This window comes from Eutrigla gurnardus, assembly GCF_963514095.1.
Source record: "Eutrigla gurnardus genome assembly, chromosome: 13".
Taxonomy (NCBI): domain Eukaryota; kingdom Metazoa; phylum Chordata; class Actinopteri; order Perciformes; family Triglidae; genus Eutrigla; species Eutrigla gurnardus.
The window spans coordinates 21,186,461-21,204,564 of record NC_139936.1 but is presented as its reverse complement, the minus strand read 5'-3'; the positions used below and the strand labels follow the sequence as shown (position 1 = coordinate 21,204,564).

At 42.4% G+C, this 18,104-nt stretch overlaps 1 protein-coding gene across 1 annotated transcript in view; it reads right to left on the bottom strand.

The window, feature by feature from the left end:
* rtn4r (reticulon 4 receptor) overlaps positions 1-1,459 on the bottom strand; it is a 48,275-nt gene extending 46,816 nt beyond the window's left edge. Inside the window, exon 1 of the mRNA XM_084024242.1 lies at positions 905-1,459. Coding sequence (XP_083880368.1) covers positions 905-926 — 22 coding nt within the window. The 5' untranslated portion in view covers positions 927-1,459. The remainder of the gene's footprint in view (positions 1-904) is intronic.
* Between the last annotated feature and the right edge of the window lie 16,645 nt (positions 1,460-18,104).

Sequence of the window (18,104 nt, the reverse complement as noted above, 5' to 3'; positions counted from 1 at the left end):
TCCACCTATCACACACACACACACACAAACAGACACACACACACACACACACACACACACACACACACACACACAAACAGACACACAGCCTACGGCAATGCTCCTGCCAAGAAAATGCAATGCTTTGGCCATTTCCGGCAGGGGAATGGAGGGAGCATTTTTCTGCCCTCATTAGAATAGCTCCACGTCCAGTCCGTGTAAACTACAAGGCCATATCCCCTGTCTTTTTGGCGGCGCCCTGAGTGGGACGATGCCTCAAAAACACCATTTGGGAGCCAAGGAGCTGGAGAATAAAGCGCTCCTTGTTTGGGGCCGCCAAGCGCGGACCATCTGCGGACTTCATCACAAACTCGGCCCACAGCGTCCAGACGGGCTGATCGGATGCCCGGGTTAAGTTGCGCGATACCACGCAGAGCATATTGACCACCACAAACACCACACGCGGCCCCTCGCGTTCACGCGCGCACTCGCACAGAGATGGGAGGGAGAGGAACATGCACAGAATTCCGCTCCGAATTATGACTCAATTAAGAGCCAGACTCAAGGTCGTTTACAGCCGCAATATTCAGAATTGCGCAAAGAATTACAACATTAGCAACAATGTGTTACTGTGCAGATTAGTTTTTTGTTGCTCAGATTATTATTATTATTATTATTATTATTATTATTATTATTATTATTATTATTATTATAGTCCCGGTTGAACCAAAACCCCAGAGGAGCCAGAAGAGTAAACTCAAAGTAGGACATCTGCTTTATCTTTGGCTCTTTCCCTTCTCCACACACCAGTGACTCTGGGGTGGCTTTGTAACGTTGCGCAGTGACCAATCAGTATCTTCGTGTCTGCTTAATTGTGTTTAAAACTTTAAAAAAAGAGATGTCTCATCGTCTGATGCGTACTCACCATCAATAAGAGCGGACTTCATGATTTGGGTGCGGGGTGAAACCCAGGAGCTGTAGAATAAATCCAAGTGGAATGAATCCCAGCGCGTGCGTAGACAGATAGAATATCCGCTGTTTATTGCAATTTATGGGTGATTGCAAAATATCCAGTGCACAGTGGGAGACGGACAAGCCTGGAGCAGCCCTGTACCCTTCAAACTTTAGCCGTACGTCTTCCCGAGTGGGGAGCCACGTCTCCGGCTGTACCCGAGCTCAGTCATTTGGACGAGGGATGACAAAAAAACAAAACAAAATTGTCAGCAATAAACATCCAATTTGGGATCAGTAGACTCTCGGCGCGCCGTTCGACACCTCCCCGAGATCTAGGACGCGCAGACGGCTCCTGGAGAGGAGCTGAAAGTGCGAACGCAGAAGTGGAGAATCAACGACGCAGGCGAAAAATCAGTATTGGATCCATGTTTTATTTGACATCGCAGGGCATATCCAGTCCGATCACTTGCCCCTCTGTATATTTTCCCAAGTAAACGGAGAAAAGTGTGGCGGATGCGCGCGGACGTCGGCCGCACTGCTGAGCGTCAGTGTGCGTTTTACCGCGGGGAGGTGGGGAGGGAGGGCGGGGCGGCGAGGTGCGCTTGGCGGAAAGAGGGAGAGAGAGAGCGAGAGAGAGGACCGGGGGGGGGGGGGGGGGGGGATTCAGAGATGAATGTTTTATGGGTATGTGTCACGCTGCAAAAAAAAAAAAATTAAAAATGATCCTCTTAAATCTGAAAGTGGAATTGTTATATCAATCAAGGCAAAGCAAACGAGATTTTACGCGTGCATTTAACTTGCTGTGTTTTCTGCCTGGCTTCACTCCAGTTATTTATAGCCGCCGCACACAAACACAAATGTACTGGAATCGCAAGTGAGTTTGCATTTAGTGACGGAGTTGAAAGATAAGACTGAATCTGAGACTTATGACTTATTCAGACGGACATTTCTTGCAGCGCAGGGCTGCGCTCTAATGAATGTTTTATGTGTAAGGGTTGGTGGTGGTGGGTGGGTAGGAAGGTGACGTGAGGGGAATCTATTTGGATCGGACACGGCAAGGCACGCACATGGATACGAAAACAACCCCCCCCCCCCCCCAAAAAAAAAGAGGCAGACGGAGAGCCTGGCCTGCTGGTGGGACCTTCCTCCGGGGACAGGACGGAACTATCTGGCTGCTCTGATGTCGTAGGCGGAGTTGATATAATTTCAGTTCTGCTTGTTTAACCAGACAGACAGAAAAACATTTGAAATCCTCAAATTTACCTGAGACCTTGGACTGTTACGAAAAACCTATATTACAAATATTTTATTCTAAGACCTACCTTTATGGTTCCCATTAGTCATGGTTTTAAATACTTGTATTATAATACATGTAATAATAATAATAATAATAATAATAATAATAATAATAATAATAATAATAATAATTACTATTATTATTATTATATTTTCTTTCTTCAACTCAGGCATTTACCCCTCGGTATTCTCTCCATACGGAGAGTCAATGTGCCTGGAAGCATAGCATGTCCTTGCTAGATGACTCCACATTAAACATTCCGTTTCCCCACATTTGATATGATAATGATTGCTTTTACAAAGTGATTAGACCATTGAGCTGCACAGGCACACGGGCGATGCTGATTGGACCGATGAACTCGTGCAGCTCGGCATCTTCGCCTGCTTTGCTGAAACCCGGGAGCTTTTGATCCACAGCAGCGCTGCTGCTATCTTTGGGTACCACGCGCCCCCTACCGGCGAACACGCAATAAAAGGGCTTCAGCAGCCGGACAGAGACAGGGAAGCTGCACGAGTCAATGCTCACCCTAAGAGACAGCAAGACATCACACTGCGTTCATGTTTGTGAGCTCTGGGAGAGACGGTATTGAATTCACAGTGGGGACAATGTTTATATGTATTTAATCCCCCTAAGGGAATCTGGAATATGTCCATCGCTGGCATGTACATCACAAAATGAAATATGGGAAACTGATCAAATGGCTCGGAATAGTATATTTTCCCATTGTGACGCATACAGAACATACCATGCTTTGTGTATTATGAGGCAGGCTGTCACAGGATGAAATGATTTTGTTAATTATACTTAAGTATGTCGACAGAGACAGAAAAGAAATCCAGTTACCACCGGGGAGCAGGTGGAAACTGCGGTCAGGTGGGTGTTGTAGTCCGGTGAAACGGGGGCTGTGTGCAGCAGGCTAATCCCGAGCTTACAACAACCACCAATATTGAATCACACCGTCATAATATGTCGGTGAGCCACTCGCCTGGTATTTGCTCACAGTGGAGACCGGCAGGGCCAGATGGCCGGTAGAGACACGGTCCAAAGCCGCCGCAGCGACCTGCTGGGAACGAGGTCACCCTGCGAGAAATAGGAAACGCTGTCACCTTTCACGGTCGTCTCTGTCGCTCACGCCTTATCCGAATGCATCTGTGTGTGGGCAAACGCGTGTATGTGTGTGAGTGTGCATAATCCTGTAATGCGTTTGTATGCTATGTACGGGAGTGTGCTGCAACGGGCACGGTGCCGTTTTCCTGTGCTGGATTTCAGGAGGCTTTTCTCAAAAGAAAAAAAGGGAAGAAAAATATTGGTTATCACCACTTCTAATCAGGAGATTTTGGGTCCTATGAAATAATATAAAATCCCCCCTCCCCTTCCAAGCTTAACTACCCACCTAGGGGGGGCCCTGTCAGTGCCTTGGAAACGTCCTAACCCCCCTCTCCCTTTACAGCGCCCCTGCGCCTAACAAGGCTGCTGTTCTAAGAGACCAAACACACATTAAAATGCTACATTTTCTTAACCAACATTCACACGTTTGCTGTAATCTATATGCAGAACTGTAGACAATAAGGGCTAACCCAGTTCTGCTCGCTGTGAAATAAGTAAGGAGCTCTTAGTTTAAAGCTGAAGCATCATTAAACAGACAGGAACTCCAGTTGCATATTAAAGAGGATCTTAATTAAGTCACGGGATACAGTGTTGACATGATTGCAAAAAAATGGCTGCTACACCACATTTCCCAGAGTTCCTAAACATAGCCCCAACTAGGGAAGACACTCATTGATTGATTGGAGCTCGTAACTGATTATGAGCTCCCCCAGATCATTATACAACATGCCCACCCACTCCCGAGTCCTCCGCTTTTTTGATTATACTATATCACAGTGATATGCACCAGCGAGTGAAAAGGACACAGGTAAATCGTCATGGGAGCTTTGAGGCTGGAGGCCTTCACGACGAGCGGCGGTAAATTATAAGTGCGGATCATTGCCATGCGGATGGGGGGAGAAAAAAAAGGAGATTGCGGATCTTTAATTCATGACAGTAATGAAATGAGTCAAGCTGTTGAGTCTCAAAGGCAGCGGTTCCCTATACTGAGGCTCTGCTATTCTTTCATCACAAGTCTGACGGATCAAAAAGGAGAACAGAGGCATAAATGACTTCCTTTGGTAATGGGAAAGTTAGTTGTGTCCCACAGCCACGGGAGCTGCAGTAGGACCAGCGTTAATTAAGGCTTTTAACTCGCTCTGCATAAAAAGCCACGTGTGTTATGTGCAGGTCAAAAGTCATCAAACTATAACACACTTACATCAAGCAGGGTTGTGACATCTTTTCTTCTTTGACGATAATTAATATATCCAGTAGTCCTTCAGTAGATGTGAATAATTTAAGAATGGTCCAAGTAACACGTTCTCTGCTGTAGCTGACCACAGCTGGGCTGGAATAGGCTTGCAAGTGTGTCACTTCAAGGAAATGTCACTCTTTTTACAACTTCTTCCCTGAACTTGCCATATGGGTGACTAGGATGGGAAAAAAGAGATAGAATATATTAAAACCAATGGAGAGAGGGGAAAAAATGAAAAATCCATGTAAACAAAAAGGAGATAAAATGCAAATCGTCCTCGGGCAGGGAATCCCTGCTGGCTGAGTTTCACAGTATGTGTTTGTGAAATATGATGGGTAAAACCACTTCAGAGCAACGCTGTTATTTTTTACAATAATCGTTGGCGTAAGAGTTATTTTTATTGGTCTCGTAACTCTGCAGACAATAAAGAAATTGCTGGATGGGCCACATTAAACAAACATAAACACACACACACACACACACACATGAAATGCATCAGAGAATACCTTTGTACAGCAATAGCACTGATGGGAAGGAATGTAAAATGACAGAGGTGGTACGGATAAAGTGTCATTTCTCATCCATCCCTCCATCCATCCATCCAGAAATAGAGAGGTGTAGTTTAAGGTTAGCTATTATAATTATAACACCTGGCTATAGAATAGCAGGTGCTAAGATGCCTATGATGAAATTAGCTGAAATCAACTTCACAACTTTGCTCCCTAATTGTGTCTTTGTATGCAGTTCTGCCGTCTATAGTGAAACGCCTTGAGAACATTGTTCATTTTCTGATTGCCACGCTGATAAGGCATCTTTTGATTCAAAATTGCCCTTGAGGAGCAAAATCCAATCACAGCAATGTATTCCCTCACAAGTGCCGTTACTCTCTGCGCCGACCATTTCTTATTTTTATTTCCTTGCTTTTCCCCCTCCCCTTTCTTCGCCCAACTTGCAGGACAAAGAGTTCACTCTGCTCTTCCAGCTCTTGCTCATTAGGCCTGGGAGTCACATATTAATTCTGTCCTGGGTGAAAGCCCTGTCGCCATTAAGATCGGGTGACAGCTCATTTTCCTTTGGTGGCCTGCATAAGACAACAGCAGTGATGGAATTGTTTTTTTTCTGCCCAGTCTGTAACCTCATTAACTTATTGGAATAAAGACAATGTGGACTTGTTTGCATTAAGCTGTAATTATGCTGATTCACTCACTTTCTCCCTCTCTCACTCACTCACTCTCTCTCTCTCTCTCTCTCTCTCTCTCTCTCTCTCTCTCTCTCTCTCTCTCTCTCTCTCTCTCCCCTCTTTCCATTTGCCATTTTAATTAGATTCTCCTCTCCTCAAACATTGATAATGTGGACTTGCGGCTTTTGACTCATGAATCAAGCGCCCACCTATACCCATCCACCCAGCCATCACTTCCCATATTACCTCGAGTGCTGTGTGCGAGTGGGGGGGGGGGGGATAGGTAACAAAGGATCCCATGCAAACATGCCATATGTCTCCACTAGCCATATATTACCTGGCTTGACAAGGCTACATTCCTTCACACTGTCAGTGGGTCGGAAAGGACAAGTATGTGGAAATTTATTCTCCTGCAACTTCACGTGATCGGTGGCCTGACCTTGATTTTTTTCCCTTCCTTTTCAAGTGAGAGATGGAGAGAGGGGGAAAAAAAGAGAAAAAAAAGAAAGATAAAGAGACAGAGGGATGCTTGGGTGAATACAGGTTTTGTGCATCTGTCTCATGTGGATTTGATTTGGTCTTGTCTGCTGGAGGGATAGGGGGCACAGATAGCAGATGTTAGCCATAACTTCTTCCCGCTGCCTCCATGGCAGTGTGCGCTGACTGATTAAATAAATTAGAAGTTTCCTAAATGGTGTAAACCAAATTTTGCAACTTAGAATCTATCCATCAAGCCAGAAGATCATGATCTTGAAGTTCACTTGTCCGTCCGCCTGCAAATAAACTACGAAAACTGTCGCACAAATCGAGCCTTTGGGTCCAGGAACCTTTAATCAGATCTCTTATCTCCACAGAGTTATACTTTGTTGGAAATGTGTTTCCAGGGCTTTCATCCCGAGACTAGCTTCCATATTCTGTGCTTCGCTGGTTGCCTCATTTCTATTGGTCAAACCGCATTCGTTACAGGTCTCGATGCAGCAAGACACCGTCGTGGTGATGCAGCGGTTGTCGCGTTGTGTTGTCGCGTTGTGTCTGAAAGAGCCATAGCCTACTTCATAAATTTCCTTCGTAAAGAGGAGCTTTAGTTTCTGAAATTAATTAATTTTTTTAGTTCCCTGTGAAAAGCCATAGTATTATGCACTTTTTAATTGTTATTAGATCTAAAAAGGGTGAAGGTCGAGCAGCTGCCAGACGTTTAGGTATTCTTTACACCTCGTGTGAAAGTGTTAGAAGGGGAGAACAACACGCTGATCATTTTGCTATCCTTACCTTGCCTTGAGGCTGGAAAATATGCAGTATTTTCTTTGAGAGACTATGGAAGACCATTGGTAACATCCTAGTCTGTTCTCAGCAAATTGTATAACATACAATGTATCTCATGTGTAACTGAACAAGACTAATGACGCATCCCACATCCATACTACATACCGATTCTAAACATATTTTGAGTGGACCTATGTAGGTTTCATACTTACTGATCAAGTGAACTTGAATTATGCAGCCTGCACACGAACCACGATTGACTTCTGTTGGACTCTAGTCAACCACAATGCAATGCTTTAAGAATAGAAAAGATGGTTTGCAGTGGTGGTGGGGTGTGTTTTTTAAAACTATTTCAAGCATGTGGTTTAGGAACAAAACAAAAATTGGTACATAATGCACAAGGAACATGCTCTGCTCCAGAAAGATATTGAAACAAAAAATTGTAATCGGCAGTGGTATTACAAACGGTTTGTCTGATTCACTTCCGATGTTGTGTATTCAGCATAATGTCCTATTAGTACAAAACTTTTAAGTATGTTGATTTAACTGCTGAAACAGCATACAATTGAAATGATGAGTAGTTATATTGTTGAAGTGGACAGAATAAGTATGAATTAGGGATACGCCCTAAGAGTCTACAGCCACACGAGCAGCTCTGGCCTGGCTATGTAAACAACGCACAGAGAAGCTCAGATAACAATACACACAGAGGGAGACAGAAATCTTTACATAGTTGTTGGTGGCTGGATTAATGCTCTGAATATTAACATTCAAATAAACTCAAACTCTTGGCTTTTATATAGTCTACTTTGAGTTCCTCATTGTGCTACACCCCAGAACCATTTGTCCTGATTTTCCCTGAACAAAGAAACAACTCAGTATAGTGGAGTCTCCCATAAATAAGCCGTATTGCACTCCCTTGGATTTCAAGTCGATGTAGGTCAGATTAAAAGTCTACAAGGTGAAGTGACAAGCAGCAGCTGAAGCACTTCTCTCTGCGGTTTGTTATTTCTTAAATCCTCCTCATTCTAGATTATTTAGGGGTCTAATACCATCTCCACGGTAGATAAAGCCGATTACACACAGTCTCTAAATGGAATTAGGTAATTTGCCTCACTTCATTCAGTGTAATCTCCACTGCCAACCTCATTTCAACCGCTCCCTCTCCTGACTTCATCTTTTTCCTTGCTCTCATATCCAGAACCTGGAAAATCCGATGGAATATGTCCTATGTGTGGTTATTAAGGCACACTAGCTTGTTCTCCTTTAAATGTCAAAGCCACACTCAATACATACTCCAGCTTGTCCATAAATCACACATGAATGGTTGCCTTAGTTCCACCTATCAAATTATTATTAAGGGAGTCTGGGATTTGCCACCAAATTCCGGGGCTATTTTGGGGCTTCCGTTGTTCACAAGCTGAGTGAAGGCAGATCTCATTGTAGTTTTGAATCAGATTGGATTACAAGCTTATTCTATTCTTTTCCGTTCTATCATTGTATTTGTTTTAGGAAGGGGGGCGAGCGTCACAAGAAGTGCAATAATTTGGTGCTTTTCTTCTCGGCACAATCAGATTTGTTGTATTCCCCAAGACAGTTGTTGTCTAAAACCATTCCTTTTCAGTAAATGCAACATGACATGCCACAAAGATTAGGGGCTTTATCAATTGATGATCTTTCAATCCACTGGAGTCCGATATTAAAATACAAATGCAATCCCTGGCCAGAGTTTATAACGAGAAATCAGATAATGAAATCTTCCTACACCCTAGATATAAAGATGGTATCATACATCGACATTACATCAATAATGTGTGGCATACATGTATCCACGCAGTGAGAGATCCCAGATTGATTCAGTCTGCTGGCATTTCAATGTTTGAATTCAAAGGTGGTCTAAATCTTTCAGGATGGTTTCCTGTGAGATATTGAGATTCTGTGAAAATATACAATCAATCTTGCAATGAATGTAAATCTCTTTTTTTCCCTTTAAGCTTACAAAAGGCGATAAGACAGAAGCATCAGGATTGTGTGCCCCTGGTCACTAAAAGACTGACCCCAACAGACGATTAACCACACAAAAAACAAAACATGCTATATTTCCCAGATTGTCTGTAATCTGCCAGTTTGGCTTCACAACTATTCATTTTCTTTAGAAATCTCCTCCGCCTACCAGAAACAACCCTAAAAGCCTCTTAGCGAAACATATAAATACACATTGTTTCCTAGAAATACTGTGTGAACCTTCAATATCCATTTCCCAGGTAGTCAGCCCAAATGAATTACAGATGAAGCAGTCCATTTGATTTAAGTATGTTGCCCATGTACAAGCGGCTTCGAAGGAGCTCTGGGCAGGAAATGACAGAGGGAGTTAAGTAACCCTGAGCCTGGCAGGATGCAGCTACTTACTTTGCCAGCTTTGCTATATTAAATTGATGGAAACTCACAAGGGGTTCAGCCTGAGGATTTTCGACTATATCCAAGACACAAGACGATGGTATATCCAAGGTATTTTTCTAATTAAATGTTGGTTTAGAATGAAAGCTCACCAATGTTGGCGAGTTTGCATTTGACAACAGGCAGAGCTCACGTCTTTCCCACTGGGAAAAAGCAACTATCCAACAACGCATATTGCTGTCACCATTTACATTAAAACCAATATGGGATCCACTCTAAGTGAAATAATGACTTCTAACCCTGCTGGGGTGATCTCTCAGGGAGAACATGGTGCTCTATCATCTCAACACAAGGCACTTATGAGCTTAGTGCTCAGTACAGAAATTAATGAACAATGGATTGAAATCCATTACATTACTCATAACAGGCACCAGGGGAGCATGTATGGACTAAATCGTAGATTTTGCCACTTTACTACAGAAACCAACGACAAATGGTCGAAATATTTAATGGTCAGCAAAAAATCTGTGACACCCTTCACATGTCTATGATTTGACTGTATGGAGTACTGCACACTAATTAGTGGGTGGTGATAGCCTAATGGTTTGCAAACCGAATGGTTTGCAAAGCCTGTGGCTGGGGGGTTCACTGGTTTAAAGTGGGAAACAATGGGTGAATATAAGAAGTTGACTTCATCTTCGTGACGTGACCCGTTGGTTTGTGGACTATGGTTTTGAAGCCTCCTTCAGCCATCTTGGATTTTTTTCAACAGAAAACAGTGAAGAGCAGTGAACATATTTGGACTGCAGGAGCGATGGGTGGATCTGACGAATCCAAGCAGCAACCTTACTGGATCTGGATCCATCTGGATTCTGGTGTGAAGCTGTTAACAAAGTTAATTTCCTACTAAGTTCTTAAGTAATCTTTGTAGCTAATTGTATTGGCGTGTTAGCGAGCGAGGCATTGACGCCATGGTAGAGACCTGTCAATCACAAGGTAGCACCGCCCCAAAACCTACAAAACTAAAAGGTAAATATTGTGAGCCATTAATGTCGTTTGTCACAAGACTCATGTGAGTCACTGTCCATGTGAATTGCTAGTCAGTATGATGATTACTGAGATAATAAATCAAGTGAGAAGTAGGGTAATTTTCTCATTGACTTTGACTCCTCTTTGTAAACGGAGGAAACGCCCCCTGATGGCTAGCAGAGAGAATGCAAGTTTAAGGCACTTCCCCATTGGCTTGTCCCCATTAACCAGAGGTTGCTGCCTGGTGGGAACAGTTTATGAGTAACACCCTCTCGTTTTCAAGCATGTCCTCCATTTAACCCACTACTATGATGCTCATCGGTGGTCAACAGGCTTGTACTGCAAGCATCGTTATTGTTAATGTATAGAACTCCATGTATGTGAAGTGATGCATCATTGGTTGCTTGATGTGCTTCAAATCAAGAGATGGGGATGGTTTCGGTGTGATTAGATGTGGCATGATGAGCTCAAAGGCCACACTTTATCTCTACAGAAGTAGAAGATGTGGGCAGTTACCGTCATAAAGTCCCATGGCTAACGGCTCTCACTTCGTCTCTCTGCAGGCGTCTGGCCCCGGGCTACTGGCTATCTCCGCAAAAAAAAGGTCAGCAAGAACCCTCTGGGCTCATAAAGACAGGCCAATTAACACACCCGTACTTGGAAACCTGCATTATTTATTCAGGATCCCTCTTTAGGATGGAGAATAGGGATGAAGGAGGAGGCAGGGAGGATGTAGGAAGAAATGAAGGAGATCAATGAAAATGTGGAGTTTAATCACCGTCAGCTCGGCAGGCCATCTTCACAAGACTAAATCCTTGGCAGAGGCTGGCGGAAACAGACCGGCACCACCCGGAGCCATGTATCTGTGCTTCTGACACGTTTCACTATTCACAGTGGTGTTGTGTTTAACAGCACTTAGATCAGGGTGAGAGCAGTCCTACTTGACAAGGCCGACACGCTTTATGATGAATAATGAAAGAAGTGTTTTTGTCAAAAGCCCCTTAATTGGCTTAAAGGAAAAACGCATTTGCGTGGAGTTCGAAAAACATCCCTTCTTGTCAGGATGTAATTGAACGTCCTCTGTAGATAACTTTCCAGTCGTGATGCACTTACAGCATCACTAAACACAAACGTGTTAGCCCGGCCCAAGGATAAACACTTAGTTTCACACCGAGTGAAGGAAATCTGATTAAGTCCCTACATCCACACATCAAGCGATAAACATCATTAGATGGATACCGCCCCGTCTAATTTGTTGTGATGTGCCTATGATGTCATGATTGGATGTGTTCCTCCGAACGAGAGAGAGTGAGAGAGAGAGAGAGAGAGAGAGAGAGAGAGAGAGAGAGAGAGAGAGAGGCAATTTCAGGCAGTTTGTGGGGGAAAAAAAACACTTTGATTAATCATGTTGTTGACTGCAATTATGCTTATGAAACTGGTTATTTCAGGGATGATTCACATCCTGAGCAAAGGAGCGTACAGCTGAGATGCGGTCATTCACAGACGACATAACGCTGTGATGTTTGAGCGGTGATCTTTTGCACAGAAACTCACTCGCATCGCATGGGAAATCACATGTCACACGCCAGCTCTTTGTTTGTGACGCATGTCGTGTCAACTGCAGCTCCCTGAATTGCATACATTTCTAATGTGAAATAATGTGTTTACATAATATTAATGCGAGCAGTATTTTCTTCCCTGTGATACTATGCAAAATGGCAATTGGCATCCTTTGAACACACGGAGGACGCACATTTCCAATCATTTGATCAGGCTGAAGCAGACTTTGTGATCTATTTCCGTTACAGGAAGTATGTTAATATATGCCAAGATTGTTCACCGGTATGACTGTCACATCTTTGCACATGGCTTCAGTGAATTAAATTAATTGTGACTCATATTCCGTGTATCTAATTTGTAACGTACATCTTGTATCGGTGAGAGTTTGTGACCTTTAACTTGAGCATTTTTATCTCATAATGAATTAATTGATTCATTAATGCAATGGGAAACTGCAGATAATCAACTGGTTGAACATGTTTGCGAATGCTGGGGTGGCCAATCTCAGGGCTGCAGGCCAACTGTGGAATTAATATATATATATATATATATATGGTGAGAGTATTGACTCATTCTTTGACCTAAGGGTACTTTTGCGTTGCTTCATTTTGTAATCTTACTTCTGTTCTATAGCGGAAGTGCGATAACTTTGCTTAGCGTTAACTGATTAGAATTTTTTTTTAAAAGCAGTTATTACATTTTTAGTGAGGAAACAATTTTCCCAACATGTGATCAGTCTACCCCATCAGTGTTTTTGTAATTACACTCACTGTCCGTTTATCCATGGGGCATTGAAACATAATATAACATCAAATAAAGAACCACCAATTTAGAGCTATCTAGTTAGCGAGCTCCCCAGTCAGACAGACAGGTTGGTTTCATTTGCTCTCGAGATGAACTCATTTATAACTTTCAACTCTCTGTGCCGACCTTTGTCAACCCTCCTGGCAGTGAGAGTAATTACCCTGTCTGTGCTGTTGTATGCCATGTCTGACCGGCAGGTGTAATGATGTGTTTTGGGACTTTTGTAGTTCCTCATATTGGAGCCACAGAGACACACAAAGTCATTCAAAATGTCCTCATATGTGATTTCAGGCCTTTTTCATGAATCGTCCTCCCACTCACTGGTAGCTGATGGATGTGGTGCTTCAAAACAATTTGACACAATGGAGCTGCTTTTTACAATGTTACTTGCTCTAAAAAGGTATAATAACTACAAATGCATTCAAACCAGAAGAGAAAAGATGGGCAGCATGAGGTGAACATTTCTAAGAAATGAAACTGTATGTGCATTGTACATCCTAGTCAGGGCTGTAGTGGTAGAATCAGAGGTGGGTAAACTATGAATTCTGTGATCAGATGGACCACGATGCATTAAGGCAGACCTGGATATACCGCGCGGCGTGGGCCTATATTTTGTACCATACCAGACCGGTATCATCAGTGTCAAAATTGTTGGTGGTTATGATGATATTGTGATTATTGTTGAATGTTCATTTTGTGAAAAGAAATGGGAGACTACCTGCAGTCTTTTACCGCATGTTTTTATCCTATACACATGTTCTATGCGTGACCCTTAGACTGTACCAAGGACATCACTGAGTGCTCTCACATGCCTTCACACAGTCACTACATCCAATTCTGTTATTAAAAGTATTGTTGAAGAAGATTCCAGAATTAATACATCTATTGTAGTTTAAGTGTTTATTGACTCAAAATAACACAGACAGCAGGCCTACAAAAAAGATCAACCAACTGTCCTCATACAGAAAATAAAAAGGTCAGAGGTCTGTTTAGAAAAACAAAACAAACTAAATAAATGGCACCGCTCTGGGAACCACAAATGTAATTACATTACAGAAACATGCTAAACTTCAGGCTTTCCTCCTCTCTTTGTTCCTCCTCTCTCCTTTTCTCCACCGTCTGCTGGCCTCTTTCTTTATTTCCTATTACTATCCTCCTCTCTCTTTCTCCTCCCTCTCTTTGACCTCCTGTCCCTCCTCTATCTTCACTGCCTGTCTACCACTGCATGTAAAATACATGTACAATTAATTGTATTGGAGAATTCTGCCCTGGGTACAGCTGTTAGGCAGCCTGTCACTTTATTTAGCCTACTGGCTGATCTCCCCGTTGCTAAAATACCTACAGAAGCATCAAGTCTGAATGTGTAATCAAGTGCTGCAGCCCAGCTCCACGTTTCTGTTAGAGAAGCATCTTAAGAAGGGTGACGGGGATATCTGGCAATTTCTGCATATTCTCCCTGTCAGTATATATCGTGTGTACAGACACAATAATTGCAACATAGTCGACCTCTATGACAGAAATGATGAATACGTACTCAGAGCCAGTGGCGGTTCTAGACAAATTTTACTGGGGGGGCCAAGGTGGGGCCAATGTTTGATCAGAGGGGCACATTAAAAAATGGAAAGTGCCGTTCTCACTCTCATCTCGCATCCGGCAAGGCAGTGTTTGGGTGCGTCGCTCTAATTATTCCGTGTAGAGCGCTGAGTCACATTAGTTCCGCTTTTGGCGCTAGCGCATAAAATCGTAATAACTTGATCAATTTATTTCATTTTCATTTTATCATTCAGTCAGCTTATTCAGTCAGCTCTGGGGGGGCCACAGGGGGGGCCTGGGACATTTTTACAGGGGCACTGGCCCCTGTAGGCCCCCGTGTAGAACCGCCACTGCTCAGAGCAGTATTAGCAGTTGGAACAGTAATGGCAGAAATTATAGTAGAGCATGATTACTACTAATAAAATATTATCAGTAGCAGTAGATAGACTAGATACTAGAATGATGATAATAATAAAGCAGTAACATACATTAATGGGACACGAATGATCCACATGGAGAGGGAGAGGAGGAGCTCAGTGTTTCATAGGAAGCCCGCCAGAAGTCTAGGCCTATAGCAGCCGAACTAAGGGCTGGTCCAAGGGAAGCCTGAACCAGCCCTAACATCTACTCTTAAATGTGGGGATGGTGTCCATCTTCAGGACTGAAACTGGGAACTGGTTCAACAGGACGGGAGCTTGATGAGTTTTAACTTTAAGATTTACACATTCACAATATTCAAGTAGGCATGTGCTGTATCAGAGTTTCAAAGTATTCTTTCATTTAATTTAACTTAAGAAACGCAGATACAGAAATACTTAAGAACACCAATACATGACTGTAATGTCAACATATTTAGTAATGTTGAGGAATTGTTTCGAAAATAATTTTCCATGGCACAAAGGAGGTTTTTCCTCATCGAGGGACACTGAATGTCTTATTGGATACTGCTTTAATTATATGAGCATTATATGAGAAAATGTATCTTTTTTTTAATCGTTTAATCTCTTGCACCTATTGAATGGGTTAAAGGTCAGCCAAATTGATTGTATGATGTAGCCAGTCGGGTGAAATGGATGGCAAATTCAAACCATCTCCCCTGCACCCATAACTGGACTCCTCTCTGAGCATTAGCCCGTGATAGACACACACACCCATGACCTGAGGGCAGGGATATGAAGGATGAGGAGGTAGGCAGGAGGGCAGGTTCTCTCGCCTTTGACCGCTGTCCACTGTATCGACCGCCCATAACGCAGCCAGTGGTCAATACACTCAGACCCAATTAAAGGCTCCTTCCTGAACACAGTCAGTGTAATTGCATTGCCTTCTTACAAGCATTTCATACAGTCGACATACATGTTGTATGTAAGAGAACAAGTATGTTATTCATTTTACTTAAACAGGTTGGCAACCTGAGAACACATCCTGTTTTTAAAGCATCAAAGCGTTACTTCTTTATACACGTGTTTCATTTAAGAGTGTAATATTGAACGACTGACGAAAAATTACAACCCATTCATCTATATTTTATGTTGAATCTGAATAGGAGATAAAAAAAAAACACTCTGGACAGTCTACTATTCGAGTGCATAATACGCTGTAAGGCTTTAATGTGTAAGAAATAAGAGATACATGGTCAACCTTTTAATTTATAAGCTGCACAACGAATACTTCTTGGTTACTGGAATCTCTTAAGGGGAACACCACCTAAATTATGAATTTCAATATATTATTTCCATTAACCTAGGGAATCAATATTTGTGAACATGAGCTACTCTCTTTAAAAGCCAGAAACGTGTGATGTCATCCGGTATAAAGTCTGGAGCAGCTCCATACAATAATACATGGAAGACTGATTTGCTTTTTTTATACCCAAATGAGCTTTATTCTATTGTGGTGTACTTAAAAATATTCCGCTGGGTGTCCTCAGTGTCACCGATAAGATCTTTACCAATTCACCGTCGATGGGGCAGTTCCAGACATTACACTTGGTCACAAATTTAAGTTTTAGCACTCTAGTTTTTGGACTTTGGAGAGTAGTTCATCTTAACTAATATTTCTTTAACTATCGGAATAACATAACATGTATGAACTTTGAATATAGACCTTTTAAGGACTATTTAGGAAAATATGGTTACAAAGCAATGTTCCAGACTTGGCTACACTTTATCCATTATTTCAATGTCCCCATGGTGGTTTTTAAAAAGGTGGACATTTGAACACTTTTTTTACGAGCATCTGAAGAAACTTGGAAGAACATTTTAAAACCATTATTTATTCAAGCCAGTCTCACTTAAAGCCAGACTCTCTTACTTGAGCACGTAAATGCAGGGTTCACACTAAAAATAGGTAATAAGCCTTCTAACTTGCAAGTATGCTGTAACGGTGATAACTTTGTTTATTGTGTTACATCTGGTTATCCAGTGTCTCTTTCAAACTCTCAACCCAGAGTTGATGATTATTGGAACAGCAGAATGATGATTTTGATGAGATTTCATTTTGTCCCTGTTGGATTTGAATGAAGTGTGCATGTTACAAAGTCTGGTGGCTTTGAGGAGAGCACATCAACATTATATGTTTAATAATTAATTAGAATAACTGTCCAAATCCCTATTGATTGTACATATTCATTATAAGCTTCAACCTGCATCACGGAAAAGAAGCACAAATTAGCATCCAGCAGTGTGTTACCATCATTGCTGATAAGAACTGGAGCTGATAAATAACATGTGACTGCATGCAGAGTAATCCTTCCCAAGAAATGAATGCTGATTGTAATGAGAAAACAAAAAAACAGATTAATAAGTGGGTTCACACCTGGATCCTGTTTAGACACCAATCTGCTGGCCACTGCGCTACCAGAGGTTAAGGTTCTTACTCATGTGCCACCTTTAGTGATGAAATGACAAACGATGAAACCATAAATGGTTGGTACATTCAAGGCCCCCATTGTTAAGTGGCAAACATTACAGAGGAAGCCTGCCAGTAGCGATGAAACTGGCAGCCTTCCAATCACGAGCTCCCTCCTCTAACCTCTGACCGCCTCGTGGTGTGTAGCTACATGATGAAATCAGAGACCCTCCTAGAACATTATGTGCCCTAATGAATCACAAATGTGTGCTGCAAAAGACAATTCTCCAAGATTTAAAAATAATACAAATACTTGCTTTTTTTTGCACCAATGTTCTGGCAGAGCTGGTTGAATTATTCATTGGGGTCAGAGTTCACATGCTGAAGGGCCCTGAATGCAGTGGTAGTGGTATAAACATGAGAAGCTAGTAGATGTGAGGTAACGGCAAACTATACTGGGCCTGTTTGACGGCAAATATAATTTCCCATGCTGGTTATGACACTGTTTATGTTATGTCTTCTTCAAAGTGATTTATATGTTACGTAACCTTAGACATTTTGGCCTAAGGACCCACTCAGATAGTTCCCAGTGCCCATGTCTGTGATATATTTCCAGAACACAACATCACAGTGTGCATTAGCGTGCCGTATCCACTGAAGTGAAGTGGCTACTGTGTAATTTAGACCAAGCAAGTGGGTGTTCATCATTAGTCACTGCTGGGGTTGCTGTTGATTTTCTCTCCTCGTGGGTTGAGGATGTATGTTATGAGATTACTGCGCTGATCCTCACATCCTCACAGTTATAATTAATGCAGGAGTGCCGGTTGGCTGAAAAAGCTTGCTGCTTTTTAGTGAATGCCGATTGAATGTACCTTCGGACGAGGTGTTCTTCGTCTGATGAGCCTCCTGAAGGTGGT